Here is a 17,408-nt window from a genome sequence, read left to right as displayed (position 1 = left end):
CCTCGCCTCGGTCGCTCTCCCCTGAGGAGAGCTGAAATAGGTCGAACCTCGATCGTGTGTGCTCTGGTCGCCTGTCATGTCGTGTACGGTCTCTGTGTCCCTCGTCCATCAGTGTTGTGTCGACTCTCTCCACTGATCCATATATCTCTCATGTCGGCTAGCTCCTTCTCCTCTACTACAAAGTGCCCTGGAGCTGAATCAAATGCATAGAAATCCATGACCTGTCTCTGCGCTCGGTCTACCTCAGTACCTTGTGGTGCAGTGGTCCCATCCTACTGCTCTCTGATATGTCTTAGTAGCGTCTCTCTGTGTCATCGCATCTCCATCAGGTAGAGCCCAATACAGACCTGGTCCTGGAAGTGGATCAGTCATGAGAGTGGGCCAAAGCCGTGCCCCTCCTGAAAAAGGCAGTGGTAGCGCCCTCGGATCTCATAGTAGGCTGGGCAGACACATAGGAAGTGCTCCTCTGTCTTGACCGCCCCCATCGTGCACAACCTACAAGTACGCTACTCTCTGGGTATGCCTGTAGCTCTCCATGCCTCGATCCTCAGCTGATGGGATGATACCCGCATCTGTCCGATGGCAATCCTCAGCGCGTGTGAGACTCCTCTATCCTCAAGATACTGAGATTTGATGATGAGCCCATCCTCTGATACTCTCAAAAAATGGTCATAGTAGAGCTGGGTCACATTTGGTTTGTGTATATGCTGTAATCAGCCCTTGGGACTGAAATTGCTGGTTATGATAATCAGCGTGTCATTATTGAGCCAGATGCAAATGGGCAGCAAAGGGATGCTGAAAATCAGTTTGAACAACAAAATCAGCATGCTGAAAATGAATTACAGCAGCCTGAAAATGAATTACAGCAGCCTGAAAATGTATTACAGCAACCTGAAAATGCAGTTCAACAGCCAAATCATGAGGTTATTGACATTCCTTTGGATGTAGATCCATTGCCTGATAACATAGATCATTCAGTGAGAAGGTCTACACGTGTCAGGAGACCTATACGAAGGTTTGATCCCTCTTCGGACTGCATTTTACTCACAGATGAGGGTGAGCCTCTCACATATAAAGAGGCATTGTCATGTGAGTTAAAGAAAAAGTGGGAGCAAGCTATGCAGGAAGAAATGAAGTCATTGTATCAGAATGATACTTGGGATTTGGTTTCATTGCCCAAAGATAGGAAACCTATTCCTAACAAGTGGGTCTACAAAATCAAATGTGTGGATGGCAAACCCAAATACAAAGCCAAGCTTGTGGCTAAAGGGTTATACACAGAAAGAGGGGATTGACTTTCAGGAAGTCTTTTCACCTGTTGTCAAAATGACCACTCTTCGTGTATTGTTTGCTATTGTAGCAATGCAACAGCCAGAGGGCTTTGTTATGCCAGGAAAGGAGCATTTGGTGTGCAAGCTTAAGAGAAGCTTGTATGGTTTAAAACAGGCTCCTAGACAGTGGTATAAGAAATTTGATGCCTTCATGCTCTCACATGGGTTTAAAAGAAGCAATGCAGATCACTGCTTATACACAAAGAAGGATGATGATGGAAGCCTTATTATCCTTGTGCTTTATGTGGATGATATGCTTATTGCTGGTAAGCATAAGAGCCAGGTTAATGCATTAAAAAGACAGCTGAATTCAGCCTTTTCCATGAAGGACTTGGGTGCAGCTGAACATATTTTGGGCATGCGTGTGACGAGAGATAGAGAGCAGAAGCTCTTATTTCTCTCACAAGAAAAGTACATCAGCAAAGTACTTGACCGTTTCTCTATGGCAGATGCTAAGCCACTTGGTGTTCCATTACCACCATACCTTAAGCTCAGCAAAGCAGATTGTCCAAAAGATGACAAGGCAGCCAGCTCTATGAAGGGTGTTCCTTATGCTTCAGCTTGTGGGTCACTCATGTATGCTATGGTTGCCACTAGACCTGACATTGCTCATGCAGTGGGAGTTGTAAGTAGGTTTATGTCAAATCCTGGCAAAGCACATTGGGAGGCAGTGAAATGTATCTTCCGGTACCTTAAAGGCACACAAAGAAAATGTATTTGTTATGGAAAGGGTACATTAGATCTGCAGGGATATTGTGATGCAGACATGGCAGGTGACTTGGATACTTCGAAAGAAGCTGTTTGGCTTGGTCGCTTGGTCAAGGATTTTGGGCTGCCCACCAAAACACCTATACTTGGATGTGATAGCCAGAGTGCCATATGCTTGGCTAAGAATGCCATGTTTCATGCACGTACCAAACATATTGATATACGGTACCACTTTATCAGACAAGTTCTCGATGATGGTCTAGTCACACTGACTAAGATCAAAACACAAGATAACCCTGCAGATGCTCTCACAAAGAGTCTTGCAAAGGCTCAGCATGAGCATTGCATTCGACTAGTGGGAGTTGGTTAAAGGTTCGCTCATGACCTTTAAGTGGGAGGTTGTTGGGTGTAAAGGCCCTTCGCTTCACTTCCCGTGTATATATTTTACTTGTACATGTGACCGCACCCTTGTGGGTGTAAGTGTACCGTACCCTAAAACATAAATACATTCTTTCATTCTTTGTGTGTACCACACTGGTACACACCCAACTCAAGCCTCTACTCTCTCTCTGCACTCTCTACTGCTGAACACACTCCATTCTCGCTGCGCACACCACCTGGGCATTTTCGCTCCCCAGATTTCAGTTCATCTATAATCTTGCATCCTTCTTCTGAAGTTCCCTTTGCCCCCTTGAGCTGCTTCATTTGTTCCCTAATGATGTTCAGCTCCTCGTGTAGATATGGCTGAAGCTCCCCTTCATCTCCGTGTATATTTGCCTTCAGTTTTACATTCTGATCTTGGAGACTAATCACCTGAGTTTCCAGGATCTCAATCTTGGATGTAAGAAGACTGTTTTTCACGTCCATATCTCGCATCATATCCATCTGCATTTTACCAATTTGTTTTGCCGATTTTGCATGCATTTCTTCTTGCCATCCCTTCATGTCGTCATTCATTTGAGCACGTAGGTTTGAAAACTTGTCTCCAATTTCTTTTGTAAGCATTCAATTTCAGCATCTTGTAGCTTACATACCTCTTTGATAGTGGATAGACATGCTTTGGCATTCCCATCCTCTACTTTCTGCCCTTTGGTCCAAATTATGCTGTATTTCCTGTCTTTTTCCCCTCTCCGTTTTTGATCGGGTGAGCTTTCCATGGCCCTTTTCTCTGAACAGGAAGGTGGAAATTGATGGCAGAAGCTGTCTCTGCAACTGTTTCTTTTCTTTTTTTTGGGACAGTTAGTTTGTGACTGGATGGTAACTGTCTGGTCAGACTGACCAGATTAGTTCTGCCTTGGTCTAGTTGGAAGAGCAGTCTAGTTGGCTGTCTCAATTGGGCCTCTAGCCAGGTCAACTAGCTGTGATGAGGTTAGCTTAACCTCAAGTTTGCCACCTCAGCATCTAGCTGGCCATGCCACATCAACTGTCTAGGTGGCAGATCACGTCAGATGCCACACCACGTCAGGAGTCTATTGCAAGTGCCACATCAGCTAACACGTGTCAGATTGACACGTCAACACTGCTATGTGTATGTGCCACGTGGACTTTCAAGTTGCCACGTCACTTCGGCGCCATGTGTAAACGCCACGTCATCACTGTGTACCTTGCAAGACCTGTGAATACATCAGCGCCGTGACGCCCTCGGAGCATCCTGTTAGCCGCCTTTTCTGCCAACGCCTAGACCGGTTCTCAGAGAGGAGATAGCTCCCTGTCGCCTATGGACGCCTCAAGACCTGACGGTTAATGACCTGCCATGTATCACGCTGAGCGTCTTCTGCATACGTGGCCCCTACCTCAGGATCTCGAAGTCCTTCCAGGCGCTTACGTCCAACACCCGAATTTCGCCGTGGAGATCTGACCGTCACATGATTCACGATTGGGCTTCCTGTGAGTACTTCGTCGCCCCACAGTGGAACAGCACACCTTGCTTTTTGCCGCAATAAACTCGATGAGGCTGCTACTGAGGTGACGAACGAAGGCTGTTGCTGAGGTGACGAACGGAGGCTATGGCGAGGCTAAAGCTAAGGCTAAGGTGGCGCTAGCTATGGTGCAGACTATGGCGAGTCAACAACAGCGTGGGCAGAGAGAGAGGGACGGATGAGCTGAGGACGGATGTTAGCACACGAGCTAAGAGCGAGCGGGGAGGAGCAACGGTCAGACAGTAGAGCGATGAGCGATGGACGTGGGCAAGAGAGATGGACGTGAGCAATGAGCGATGAGCGATGGACGTGAGCAGAGAGGAAGCGAGAGCGCGCGCGCACACACACACACACAGAGGCTGAGCGGGTGAGGGAGGATGAGGCGGAGCGGAGGGGCTAGCGGGAGAGGGGGGGAGAGAGAGAGAGAGAGAGAGAGAGAGAGAGTGGTCTAGGCTACGTGAAGAATTCATCTAACTCAGAGTTCATACATCCATCCAATCCTTGCTCTCAAAAGCATCTTTATGACACAGTGGCTCTTCATCGCATGCTATAGCAATCAATGCAACTTTCATTAAGTGTCCGTACATGTGACAAGAGGCCGCCCTGGTGCGCTCAGCTTGTTTGCTGTCCTTTAAGGTATCTAACAGACATCTAGGCACTTTTTTCTGCTGTCTTATGCCGGTCCTCTCTTCAGTCACTGCTTGATCTGCCGTGGCCTCATCAATGGAAGGCATATCGGGCTGTAAATCAGATCCCATATGTGGCTGCCAAGCACCTTCTTGTGGCTGAGTTGGAGCCTCCATTAGCTCATCTAAATCTGATACAAACTTGAGCAAGTCCAAAAATGTATCAAAGATATCAGAAGAAACGACAGTTGGTGGTTTTTGACAGTCCAAAAAGAGCATGACGGAATCTTCAGCAAAGACAATGTCTTTTCTCTAGTACCAGTGAAGGCTTCGTGTGGAAGCTATAAAGCAAAAAATGAAGCAAGGAAGCTTCCACTACTCCCCATACTATGTCACACTAGAACAGCGTACCCAATCAGCATGTACCAAACACATGCACTAGATACAATACTTGCATCTAATTGGCTGCCCTAGAGTGAGTGAGATGGTGAGTGTGTCTGTGTGACATGTGGCAAGGCTGCAAGAGATAGTCCAATAGAATCGTCTGATGTGGCAACCATCCCCATCATCTATGATGAATGTATGTGGGCTTGCCACATCATGTGGCCCCTTCAAAATCTCTAATGTTGCCCCTGACATAACGTCATGGATGTCCTACCCTAGGACCTGAGGTCTACCTACCACTCTTTTTTACCTTTTATTCATCCTAACCCAAAATTACCCCCAAGGATAATTTAGTGAACTATGTCCATAGCTCATCGCTTTTTCCAACAACATCTGGCAACTTTTTCAAATTTAAAAAAAAAATAACCAGAAGTTTTCTTAGCTTTTATTTGAAGGTTACCAAGAGCCAAAACTACATTGTCACATCAAAAAAATGCTTCACAACATAAACAGATCCCTTAGGAAAAATGCATACAAGAAAATTTATGACTTTGTGTGGCATACAGGACACACCTTTCACTTAAAAGTTTGTCAATCTCTGATTCAAGATTAAATACATCAAAAATCGGCATTGTTCCTGTGTAAAGTTCGACACGATTCGACAGTTGTGGAGCAACTTCTTGAAGATAGCTTGTAACCTGCATGAGCACTACTAACTTCAAAAATGTATTTTGCTAAGACAACAACAATATCCAAGACTCCCATCAAAACTAACAACTCTTTAAGAGCAGAGAAAAACAATCAAAACAAAACCTGCACACGTTCTCTGGTAGACTTTCAGCGTCAAGTGTCATTTTGATTATACTAACTAAGATCGCACGTTCAAAACCTTCTTTAAGATGATGTATTTTCAACATTAACCTACGTACTTTATAGATTATTCCAATAGAATGACTGAGGTATATTGTCTATCTAAAAGATCACAGGCCTTACCACGGTGGTACATGACGACCCTCAAAGACTCAGGCCTGAGGTGGCTAATATTCCTGAAGCAACTTCAATGAAGAAGCTTTACCGTGCACTTGTAGCTGCTAGAAGAGCAGAAGCATCATCCCTTACATCTACTAGTTTTGGGACTATCTGCACCACACGTTTAAAGATTCTCCATCCCTTGTGGAAAGAGCCTGCTAAATGGAATGATCTGGTGCTTGTGAACGAATGGACCCAATACTTGGAGAAAGTATGCGACCCATCAGTCCACAATAGGTGAGGTGATTTAAGAATCAAGATTAGCATGGCTTGCAAGTTAGTAAGTTATGGCAGCCTGCTCACTGCTAATTGCTTTATATTGCCTAATTATTTATGTTATCTTTTTTGTATTGCAAATTGCAATAGCATTGAAGAGGGTATAGTGGAGTCCGCAATGACATGGATAATTTCTCCAGTGCAATAGAAAAAGGAAAGAGACCACAGGCTTTTGGCTCGTACTTGGTGGGAGACATTTGGAAATTGAAATTCCTTGTTCCAAAACCTACATCCTCTCACAAGATTGCACATCAGGTCCAGCTGAGAGGATATGCAATATATGTGCAGGCATACACACTTGGAAGAGAAACAAGTTCTTAACTGCTTAGTCAGTAAATATAAGTTATTATTTATAGCTCATAATATTTTGAACAATAAATCTCAAGTCGTGAGGATTGATTTCTTTATACTTTATAAATTGTGTTAGGTTGGAGCAGCTCAACAGGTTGGTATATGCAAATGTCAACCTACGTCTGCTTGATAGTACAAATCTACACATGATACTAGTAGCATTGAGTGGACGCCAAAGCAAGTCAATACTAACAAGATAAAGATGAAAGTTATTGGTATGTCTGACGATGCCTACAACTTCCTGCGATAGGATACGCTCTGATTCTGACGTTAGACACGTTCGATAGCTCGAGCTCGTGCACGACGAGTACTCGCTACTGCTGTCAAGAATACAAGGACACCTGGCACGGCCTTGGGATCATCACAGACGACTCCTCAGATTCGTGGTTATCAGCGTCAAGCAAGAGCCTCACGTGAGGAATCGCATGTATCTATTCATGCATCATCATCCCAAGGACGTCAAGGCAGAGAAGATCCAAAGCAAGAGGAGGAGGCATCATTGTCAAATACTATAGACTCGGAGGACTCTGATCAGTTCCGAGCCACACATTGGTTCAAGGCGGTACTTCCATTTCCTCTTCAGAGCTTGCAGATTCATCTGCTGATCACAGTGATGAGGCCGCAGATCTTGGAGAGGGGACAAGGCCCTAGCTCTAGAGACTAGAATGTAGCAGCTAGCGACATGTATTACATTTTGTTATCTTTTGAATCGATGGTTGACCCTTGAGTCTTGAAAAATGAAATCTAATCCATGGACCATCTTTCGTGATATGTATCGTCAAATGGGCATTAAAATTTAAACATGAACTTTGAAAGTTGAATGAATCTTGATTTTGAATTATAAGGTTTATTGTTTTAACTATGGCATATGCATAATACACTTGTAATTCTAAGTCTAGATCTGTGGCTAATTACTAATTAGTAAGCTCAACCCTTTGCCTATAGGGTATCACATGTGTCTTCTGAGAGTGCTCAATGTGTATGTGTGTATTTGAGAGAGAGAGAGAGAGAGAGAGAGAGAGAGAGAGATGGAGATTATTTATCATAATTTAATTTTCAAATGAAAAAAAGAGAAAAGTATATGTAATTTATATAAAATACAATTTTGTACCTGTTTCTAGACGAAATGCTCGTCAAAATCTAGAAACGTTTCTTGTGACACTAAAGTGGATCTACAAAGCTAAGTACAAGTCAAGCGGTACACTCAACAAGTACAAAACGCATTGGTGGCAAAGGGTTATTCACAAGCTGAAAGCCTTGCTTAATATGAGATATTTGCACCAACGACCCAAATGGAAACAATTCGTGCATTGATAACACTAGCTGCCTACTATAAGTGGCCTATCTACCAGATGGATGTAAAATCTTCTTTTCTCAATGGAGACTTGGACAAGGAAGTCTATGTGGAGCAGCCAAAGGGATCTCAGACCAAGAGAACCATGGTTTATAGACTTAAGAAGGCGCTCTATGGTTGAAACAAACTCCTCGAGCATGGAACCAATGCAACGATGACGACTTATCATAGATTCGTCTTTCTCAAAGTTTGTCGGATACAAACCTGTACCATCATTCAGAGGGACAAGACAATGATGGTAATTTTCTATGTGGATGATCTTATCCTGACTAGGGATCCCAGTAGCAAGAAAGGGTATGCAAAGCTGCATTAAGTTCCTTCACAATAGATTAGGGTTGTAGTTAGGAGATCTGGACCACAACAAGATCATCTCTAGTTAATGGTTGAGTTGGGGTTTTTAGAGTTATGTCATGTTGGTTTCACTCTCTCATTCTTCCCTATTTGAATCTGATGAGTTCGAGCATCAACTCCTTGCCTCCCTACAATCTCACTTCCATTTGTTCACATTTGGTATCTGTGTAGTCTTTCCTCTTGGGTTCAGACTTGCTTGCTTTTCCTGGCATGTCCAAAGCACTACTTCTAGAATGACAAACATTGTTGGTCAGCCCTATTTTGACAAGCCACCACCTTCTGGAGTAATCTCACTGTGAAGCACCTATTTAGTTGACTCGTTTAACTGGGCGCCACCTTTGGAGATTTTTTTTGCTAATTCGACCGCTTTCTGAAGGAGGTGAACCTATCTTGAAACTGTTGTCACTGTTCATGAACTGTGCACACCTGTTTGCAGACTGTTGCTAGTTTTTTGAACCTGGCCACCATCATCTCAAGCTCAGATTCTCCCGTTCTAGACAAGTCATTTTGAGATGGCGGACTCTACTTTCGTTCGATGCCATCAAAATAACTATGTTTTGAGATGGTTTCATCAATTCTGAAGTGGTTTCATCAATCTATAGAATATTGCTGCTCGTTGTCATCCTACACGTCAATTTCAGTTATTCCAGACTGTTTTATGGCTGGTTATCTTTATTTTTTTGCAAGTATGGACTCAGCTTGTTTGGCCTTGCATTGGAAGTATTATTGGTCTTGGATGTGGGGAGCAATGGAGGGAGCTGGAATGCAAGCAGGAGACAACAAGCTGAAGGAACTAATGTGTTACTTGCAAATAGATAATCGAAAAGTACAAAAAGTGGCCAACATATGGCCCAAACTCAACTTAGAACTAAGTGTCCTAAGTGAACCAGGATTAGATGTCCCAATAGGAGAAATTGCCCTAACTAGTCCTAACTAGCCTACAAGGCCATAAGAGGACTAAGCAGCAACAAACCCCCCTCGATGGTATGGTTGAAGTATCCTAGATAAATGTCAGGTATAGGTGGAAAGATAAATCATGGTTGCACATGTTCATCCGTGATGGGTATAGCACCCTATGATAGTACAGGGAGATCAAAATCACGTAACGAAAGGTACCAAGTATAAAGCTTGCTGAAAAGCTTCAAACTTGCCTTGCAGTTGAGCCTTCATGGAAAGAGCTGCTCCATTATCCTCCATGGAAACATAGGACAACTGTATATCTCCAACTAACAGCCGTTGTTGAACATGGTGATTGAGCACCTCAACGTACTTCCTACGAACATGGAAGACTGGATGCCGTGCAACAGTCAAAGCACTCTGACTACCAGTGTTGTAGATCATGGTGGAAGTGGCCTGGCTGACATCAAGATCTGCAATTAGAGCCAAATGCACTCTACTGTAGCTATGAAGGCTACCATGTGCGCAGCTTGACAACTAGAAGTAGCAACTTTAGGCTACCTCTTGCTCAACCAAGAAATGCATTAAAAGCCAAGCATGAGACAGTTGTCACTGTGAGACACACGAGTTCACAACCAGCCGAGTCACTGTCCATGAAAGCATGCATCACCAATGAAGACTTATCATCATATAATAGTCCCAAACATTAATGCCTTTCCAATGTCGGGAGACACATTTCACTACTTTCCAATGCTGTGTACTGGGTTTGTGCATGAACCTGCTTAGCTGAGACACTACATACTACAAATAAGGCTTGGTGTGACATAAATAGATAAGGCAGCCTACAACCTATCTGTGAATGGTAGCATCAAATAGGTCACTCACATCCTTAGCAAAGAAACGAAAGTCAGAATTTAATGGTGTATAAATCGGCTTACAATCCTCAAACTCGAAGCATTGTAAGAGCTGTCCAATGTACCTGGATTGGCTCATCATTATACCACCCTCAAAACTAGCCAACAGATAGTAATGCAACCTGCCCATATATGTCATGGCAAATGATTTCTGCACATCATCTATCAACGCTACAATTCGACGTGTATCTGGCCCCATAGATAGGTCTGTACGCATATGGATGGTTTTTCTGTACGCGTTCCGTACGTGCGGTATTCCGTACATGCCTTTTTGGGAGGCAAAAATTTTGGGATCCTAACCTTATTAAAAAATGATTTCCACGTATTTTCATACCCGTACATCGTATTGTTACGCTCCCAACTCGCCTATACACCCGGCACACCCCCACCTTCCATTGTATGGCCGACTTTGCTCTCTCAAGGGCCTATATAAGCAGCCCTTTGCCCTCTTCTTCAACACGCAGTTCCCCTCACTGCTCAGGACTCAAGAGTCAGCCCTTAAGCTCACCCCTTGTACAGCCTCTACCTGCTCCAAATGTGAGTAGTCACCGTACAGCTGCAGCCTTCCTCTACGCTCTACTTGCTCCAAACGTCAAGCCTTCAAGGTAATGGCTATCTCAGCCTATGGCTGCTCTCTTTTCCCATTTTGCAGCAGCTATGGCTTCAAGTCCTCTTTTGCAAATTGCTCCTTTGCCTTATTTGCCCTCTTTTGCAAATTTGCAGCTTGTAAGTTGCAGCCCTGCTGCCTGCAAATGGGAAGACAAAAAGAACCAGAATTGGTATTTGTAGAGGCGTTAAAGCCTCTAGGGAAGGGCCAGTACACTTGTAAATGTAAATACTGCCCTCATACATGGGATGGAGGACCGACCCGCATAAGGGAACATTTTCTTGGGCTTGGGGGCTTGGGGGTTGAGAAGTGTACTGCTCCTCCCAAAAATGTGAAAGACACTTGTCGAAGATTGCAGGCAAAGACAGCTCTGAAAATGGTTGCAAAACAACTTGATGCAGATGTAGCTGATTTGGGGGATGCCTCGGTGTGTGGTATTGCAAGTGGAAATGCTGCATGCATATAAGCCAAAACAAAAGAAACAAAAGATTATAAAGAGAGCCTTGGCCAAGGCATGGGAGTCACAGGCACGGAAAAATGAATACATTTCTCTCCATCGTTTTTTCTTTGCTGAGGATATTCCTCATTGGAAGGTGAGGAGCCTTTATTTTTTGGAGATGGTTCGTGCCTTGGCCAAGTTGGGCCTACCTTCAAGCCTCAATCCTACCATGTTTTGCGCACAGAGGAGCTAATGAAGCAATATGCATAGATCAAGAGATGCTACAGTTCTGAGATAAGTGGATAAAATATGGCTGCAGCATAACTTGTGATGGCTGGTCTGACACTTGACACCGCCCTATAATCAACATCATGGTCTCATGCATATTTGGCTCAGCCTTCTTGAAGTTAGTGGACACAAGTGGGCAGTTGAAGTCAAGGGAGTACATCTTTGGGATATTGAAAGATGCCATCCTTGATGTTGGGGCTGCAAATGTGAAGCAAGTGTGTATGGACAATGCATCTAGCTGTGTGCGGGCTGGAGAATTGGTGGAGAAAGAGTGGCCTTGTATTTTCTATACTAGATGCACATGCCATTGCCTTAACCTCCTGTTTGAGGACATTGGACTTGCATGGGTGAAGCCATTGTAGGTACATGCTAACATGATTGTGACATTTGTTACCCGGAAACACAAAGTGTTAGCAATGTATAGAAATTCAGCAAGAAGGAATTGGTGAAACCAGCACAAACACCAATCGCTTACATGTTTATCATGTTAGCAAACTTGTTGGATGAGAGGGTATACAATGGATTGCACTACGTGGTTGTCAGTGATGAGTATTGCAGGAAGAAGGTGTCACGCACTGTGAAAGTACAACAGGTGTCTTCTATTATATTGGGTGCTTCATTTTGGTAGGATGCAAGACTTATTGTGAAGCTTTGTGCACCTATTTTGAAGATCCTTTGCCTAGCTAATAGGGAAGGGGCTACCATGGGACTTGTGTATGAGCTCACTGATAGGATGGTCGAGAATATAGCAACTATTGATGGGATTGACTCCTCAAAGCTGTCTGATGTTAAAGCCTTGTGTGTTGATAGGTGGGATATGATGCACTCTCCATTGCATGCGGCAACTATTGTTCTCCATCCTATTTGGAGAGAGAAAAATCCAGATGGTGACAAGGAGATGCATGATGGATGGATGGATGCAGTAGAGCGGTAAACAAAGTATGATGTTGACAGCCAGGGCACCTTATGTGATGAGTTGGATATTTACAAGCCCATGTCAGGCACATTTGCTCATGCAATTGCGAAGGATGAAAAGAGAATGCACCAAGGGGTGAAATGGTGGGAGACATTTGAGGCTCACACACCAAATTTGCAACGGTTAGCTCTTTAAGTGCTCTCGCAAGGCACATGTACTTCTCCTTGTGAGAGCAATTGGAGCACATTTTCTCTTATCCATACTAAAAGAAGCAATAAGAATACCGAGAAATTAGTATACAAAACTTGCATCTCATCTCCAAAATCAAGGAAAGGGGATTTGAGAAGATAGAAGTGACCCTAGAAATGATCAACAAGGAGAAGAATGATGAGAGGCTGCTCGCTTTGCAAGCGGATACAGAGGGAGAAGAGATTGCAGCCCCTATTGATAGTGATGAGGAGGAGGAGCAGGAGGAGGAGGAGGAGCAGGAGGAGGAGGGCATTGATGCAAATGATGATGAGGATGAGGATGAGGATGAAGATGCAGCTTGAGGCTTGAGCCTCATCGGTTGTGAATTGTCATGCATTTCAGGCTTTATTTCCGGGTTGTGGCAACCTTTTCTTTGTGATGTTTTGCCTTTCATGTTTTGGTGTAGTTACTCGTACCTACTTCCTTTGATCATGATGTTTTGGTGTAGTAATGATGATTGATCTATGATCTATGATTCTATCATTTGACACTATGTATCAAAATCTGAATCTAGTCATTGACTATGATCTCTGGAGGCTGGAGTCTTTCATGAATGATGAATCATGACTCATGAGTGATGACTTTAAAATTAATACAAGTTTCAAATTTCAAGCTGAAACTTTAAGTCAATTCAATGTGTACAATCTATATTTTTTTGAATTTTTTTGGGTTAAATTAGGGTCACATATGTTTCAGCCCCAGGGACTGAACCATTCTCCAATCATACTTTAGTACTCGTATGATGTATGCGTATGGTAACGTATGGAAAAAACAGTGTCTGGCCCAATAATAAGCATCTCATCCACATATAGAATTGAAAGTAGAAAATTTGATTAACTCTTCCAGACGGCCATAAAGAGTGGCCTCTGTGGGGCTGTTCTGAAATCCAAGGCATAACCAATGTGAATGTATTTTTGGCATACCATGCCCGGGGGCTTCAATCTTGCCATGGTTGCAATGAAGAACCCTTATGCCAAAAGGATGCAGCAGGGAATGGATGGATGCCATGAGAGCTGAACTTGATTTCATTCATAGAAAATGGCACATAGGAGTTGTGTGACCAGCCAGGAGGTAGAGTGAAACGGAAAAGCTGATGGCAGCGTAGACCGCTATTTAGCCCATCTTGTTGCGAAAGACTCTACACAGTAACCCGGCATTGACTTTGAGGAGACTCTTGCTCCCACATAATGCATCACGACTATTCGATGTGTCATTGGCATTTTGAACATAGGCATTGGGAGGTTCACAAACTTGACATTAAGAAAGCTTTCCTTGACGGTGATCCACTTGAAGAAGTTTATGTCAGTAAACGTCCAGGCTTCTAGGTTAAAGGTTCTGAAAATCAGGTTTACCGGCTGAAAAAGTCCCTTTATAAAGCAACATCAAGCAAATTGTCATGCATATGTTTTTTACCACCTCTTGTGCGGGCAGCAAAGGGCTCAGCTTGCTTGTCCCTTAGAGTCTCCAAGAGCCACCTCGGGATTGTTTTCAGCTGTCAAATGACATCCCTCTCCTCTGTGAGGGCAGCAAAGGGATCAGCTTGCTTGTCCCTCAGTCTCCAAGAGCCACCTTGGGATTGTTTTCAGCTGTCAAAAATGACATCCCTCTCCTCCGCAGCTTCCTGTTCAATGACATGATTGTCAAGAGGCTGCAAATGAGGCTGAACATTGGCATCTTGAGGAGGCTCTGGACTGCTAGAAGCATTGGGATTTGTGTACCCTGCAAGCTGAGCTGAAACTATGTTTGACTGAAAGAGGAGCAGCAAGGAATCAAACAGGTCGGAGACTTCTACTTGCATTCATATTGCCTATGCCAGGCTGATACAACCTTTTTCCTTTGCTTTGTGAGCTGCAGCCAATGAAAATGCATTTGATTGCCTTACCTTCTAGCTTATGCCCTAGATGAGAGGGAACATGTGCATATGCCAAGGACCCAAACACCTGCATGTGTGAAATCATAGGCTTCTGGCCTGTCCATGCTTCATAAGGAGTGATGATCTTCAATGCCCATGTGGGTATTCTATTGAGCACATAGTTAGCACACATAATTGCATCCAACCAAAACTTGTTGGACAAAGACTTTCCCTTAAGCATGCATCTGGTCATTCCCATCTATGTCCTATTCTTCCGCTATACGACTCCATTCTAATGCAGAGTGTATGGCACTGTGCATTGATGCATTATGCCCAAAGATGCAAAAAATTCATGGGACATATACTCACCCCGACTGTGTGTGTCGTTGTCAAGACCTTGTGTCCACCTCATTTTCAGTAATGGCAAGAAAGTGCTTGAAATAATAGAAGCCATCAAACTTGGACTTATGTCTAGTGAAGTCATCCACAAAGGTGACAAAGTATAAATAGCCCCCAAATGATACTGTCCACATCGGCCCGCACACATCACTATGCACGAGATGCAATGCACCAACAGTCCCATCTTTTGGAAAGGAGAACCGATGCATTTTTTCCAACAAGCAGCCCTCAGAGACATGTTTAGTAAGTGCATGCATGGTTGGAAGGTCTACCACCATGTCCTTAGAATACATTTTCACCAAACTTCCATAATTGGAAAGACCCAATCTCTAACCCAGTGTGTGTGTATCTGAAATTACAGATTCATTAGCTGCATTTGCTTCTGTAACAGCCTATTTTCCATATGCATCAAGATGCTACAGCCTTTTGGAAAGTATGCCAGTAAGCCACTATGCAAGTATGATGCAGGTTGTCAAACAAAACACAACAACCCTGAAGCCATTTGTGGATATGGCTGAGATAAAAGGAAGGCTCTTTTTGACACCTGGAACATATAACACTCCCACGAGAGTCATTACATCCCTTGACACTGAAATGACCTGCACTTCGCTAATCCCTCTCACGGGAATCAGAGAGAGAGAGAGATTAACGTCTCCAGAAGGCCTTAAGGGCCTATGAGACAAAATATATATCAAAAAAGAACTCCTACATCCTTGAGGAGAGAGAGAGGGCACAAGGAATCTCCTAAAGAGTCCATAAAGCAGCTCAAATTTCTTATAGAACACACTTATGTTCTAGTACTATCATATTGTAACCTTCATTACATCAAGTTAAGACTTAAGAGTCCTTGGGCTCATTACTATTCTATTCTAGTACTACCATAGTGTGACCCTCATTACTTCAGTCTTTGGGCTCATGTTTAAATATCCTAATCAATGCTTGTCCTTCACAATAGACCGTCCATTTTCTTGCTTTCCTGGCTTCTTTCACTTTGATAAGTTCAGTGGCTCTTTACTTGGCTAAGTCACAGTAGGCTCTTGTCACTAAGAGGGACTTGTATCTGTGTGCCTTTTCGTTGGATATTCTAAATAGCACCTAGATCACATTCCACTTGCGGTAACTTCTCCTTGAGACAGCCGTCTGTGTATGCCCCTTTGCCAAGACAGCCATCTGATAATCCACCCACTCATAAAATAGTTTCTCCGGCTTCTTGCTCTTTCATTTCCATATAGAGATCAGCTTTATTCACTTTGTTATTTACACAAGCAATCATCTCTTGCTTTTTTGATTTCAATGTGTGGTGACCATGTCATGTACTTTACAAACTAGTTGTGGTGTTGGTGGAGATATTTGTGTAATACCTCATTGATGACTTCATGTTTTCAATTTCCTTGCATATCATGAAAAATCCTTTCTACGGCTGCAAACTAGAGCTTGATCTCTCAAACTTCATGCTCTAGATAATAAATATACTCCTGTGGGGGGAGGGAGGGAGAGAGACAGAGAGACCGAGAGAGTAGATAAGGGTCCAGATCAGCACATGATGATGTGGAAGAAATTGCTAGAGAAGAGAGAACAGCTACACAAGAAGCCAGACCAGCTCCTCGGTGGCTTATGCAAACTTTGTAGAACAATAGGTTGTCACCTTTTCTCTCTAGTCTGGCTGGTTGAAGAAGTTCAGAAGGAGCATAAAAATGCAGACAAAGCTTAGATGAGCAGTATGCTTGATATAGATGAGCCTAGTAGTTCTGAGGATGCACGAGACAATTGCATTGTATGCGAGCCATGCAGATAGAGTATGACTATATTCAGAAAAAATCACACTTGGAAATTAGATGATGTGCCTGGTGGTGCCTCTTGGTAAGGAGGCAATTGATACGAGGGTGTATAAGCAAAAAAGAAAGCCAAATGGCACCACTGATTGATACAAGGCACAGCCTATTGCAAAAGGCTAGCTCATAAGGGCATGGGCATAAATTATGAGAAGAGCTTTGCACCCACTTCAAGAATGGCCACTACTCGGTGTGTTACTGGTGTGGCTGCACATTTTGCTTGGCATGTGCATAGTTGGATATCAAAACTGCGCTTTCTTAATGGGAATCTAATAGAAGAGGTCATCCCATTGGGTTTGTGATGCTTGGTCAAGAGGATAAAGTATGCAAGTTAAGGAAGACCTTTATGGCTTAAAACATGCCCCTTGGGCTTGATATACAAAGATTGATGCGTACTTTCCCAGTCAGGGTCTACATAAGAGCACTCTCTACATCAAGGATGATACAGAGGATTTGCTGATTGTCAATCCTTTATGTGGATAATATGCTGGCTAGTGAAGGAAAAATAGCAGACTTTAAAGCTGAATTACAGTCCACATTTGAGAGGCCAAACTTGTTGTTGCTGCACTATTATTTGGGAATATAGTGTTGACACAGCCCAAAAATATTCACAAACTACTAGAAAACTTCCGATTTCAGGAGTCTACACCCATATCCACGCAACTGGAACCACTGTGAGCCTTTTT

The 17,408-nt window shown here is 43.5% G+C and overlaps 1 protein-coding gene across 1 annotated transcript in view; it reads right to left on the bottom strand.

The window, feature by feature from the left end:
- The window catches only part of LOC147896457 (ribonuclease E/G-like protein, chloroplastic), a 94,432-nt gene that overhangs the window by 45,790 nt on the left and 31,234 nt on the right, over window positions 1–17,408 (bottom strand). Inside the window, exon 5 of the mRNA XM_087381283.1 lies at window positions 5,542–5,666. Within this exon, the coding sequence (XP_087237409.1) occupies window positions 5,542–5,666 (125 nt within the window). The remainder of the gene's footprint in view (window positions 1–5,541; window positions 5,667–17,408) is intronic.

This window comes from Dipteris shenzhenensis, chromosome 11, assembly GCF_047967505.1.
Source record: "Dipteris shenzhenensis isolate YYH24624 ecotype China chromosome 11, Dip_SZ_1.0, whole genome shotgun sequence".
Lineage (NCBI taxonomy): Eukaryota > Viridiplantae > Streptophyta > Polypodiopsida > Gleicheniales > Dipteridaceae > Dipteris > Dipteris shenzhenensis.
Note: the sequence above shows the minus strand (reverse complement) of the source record. Positions and strands in the feature narration are given on the sequence as shown.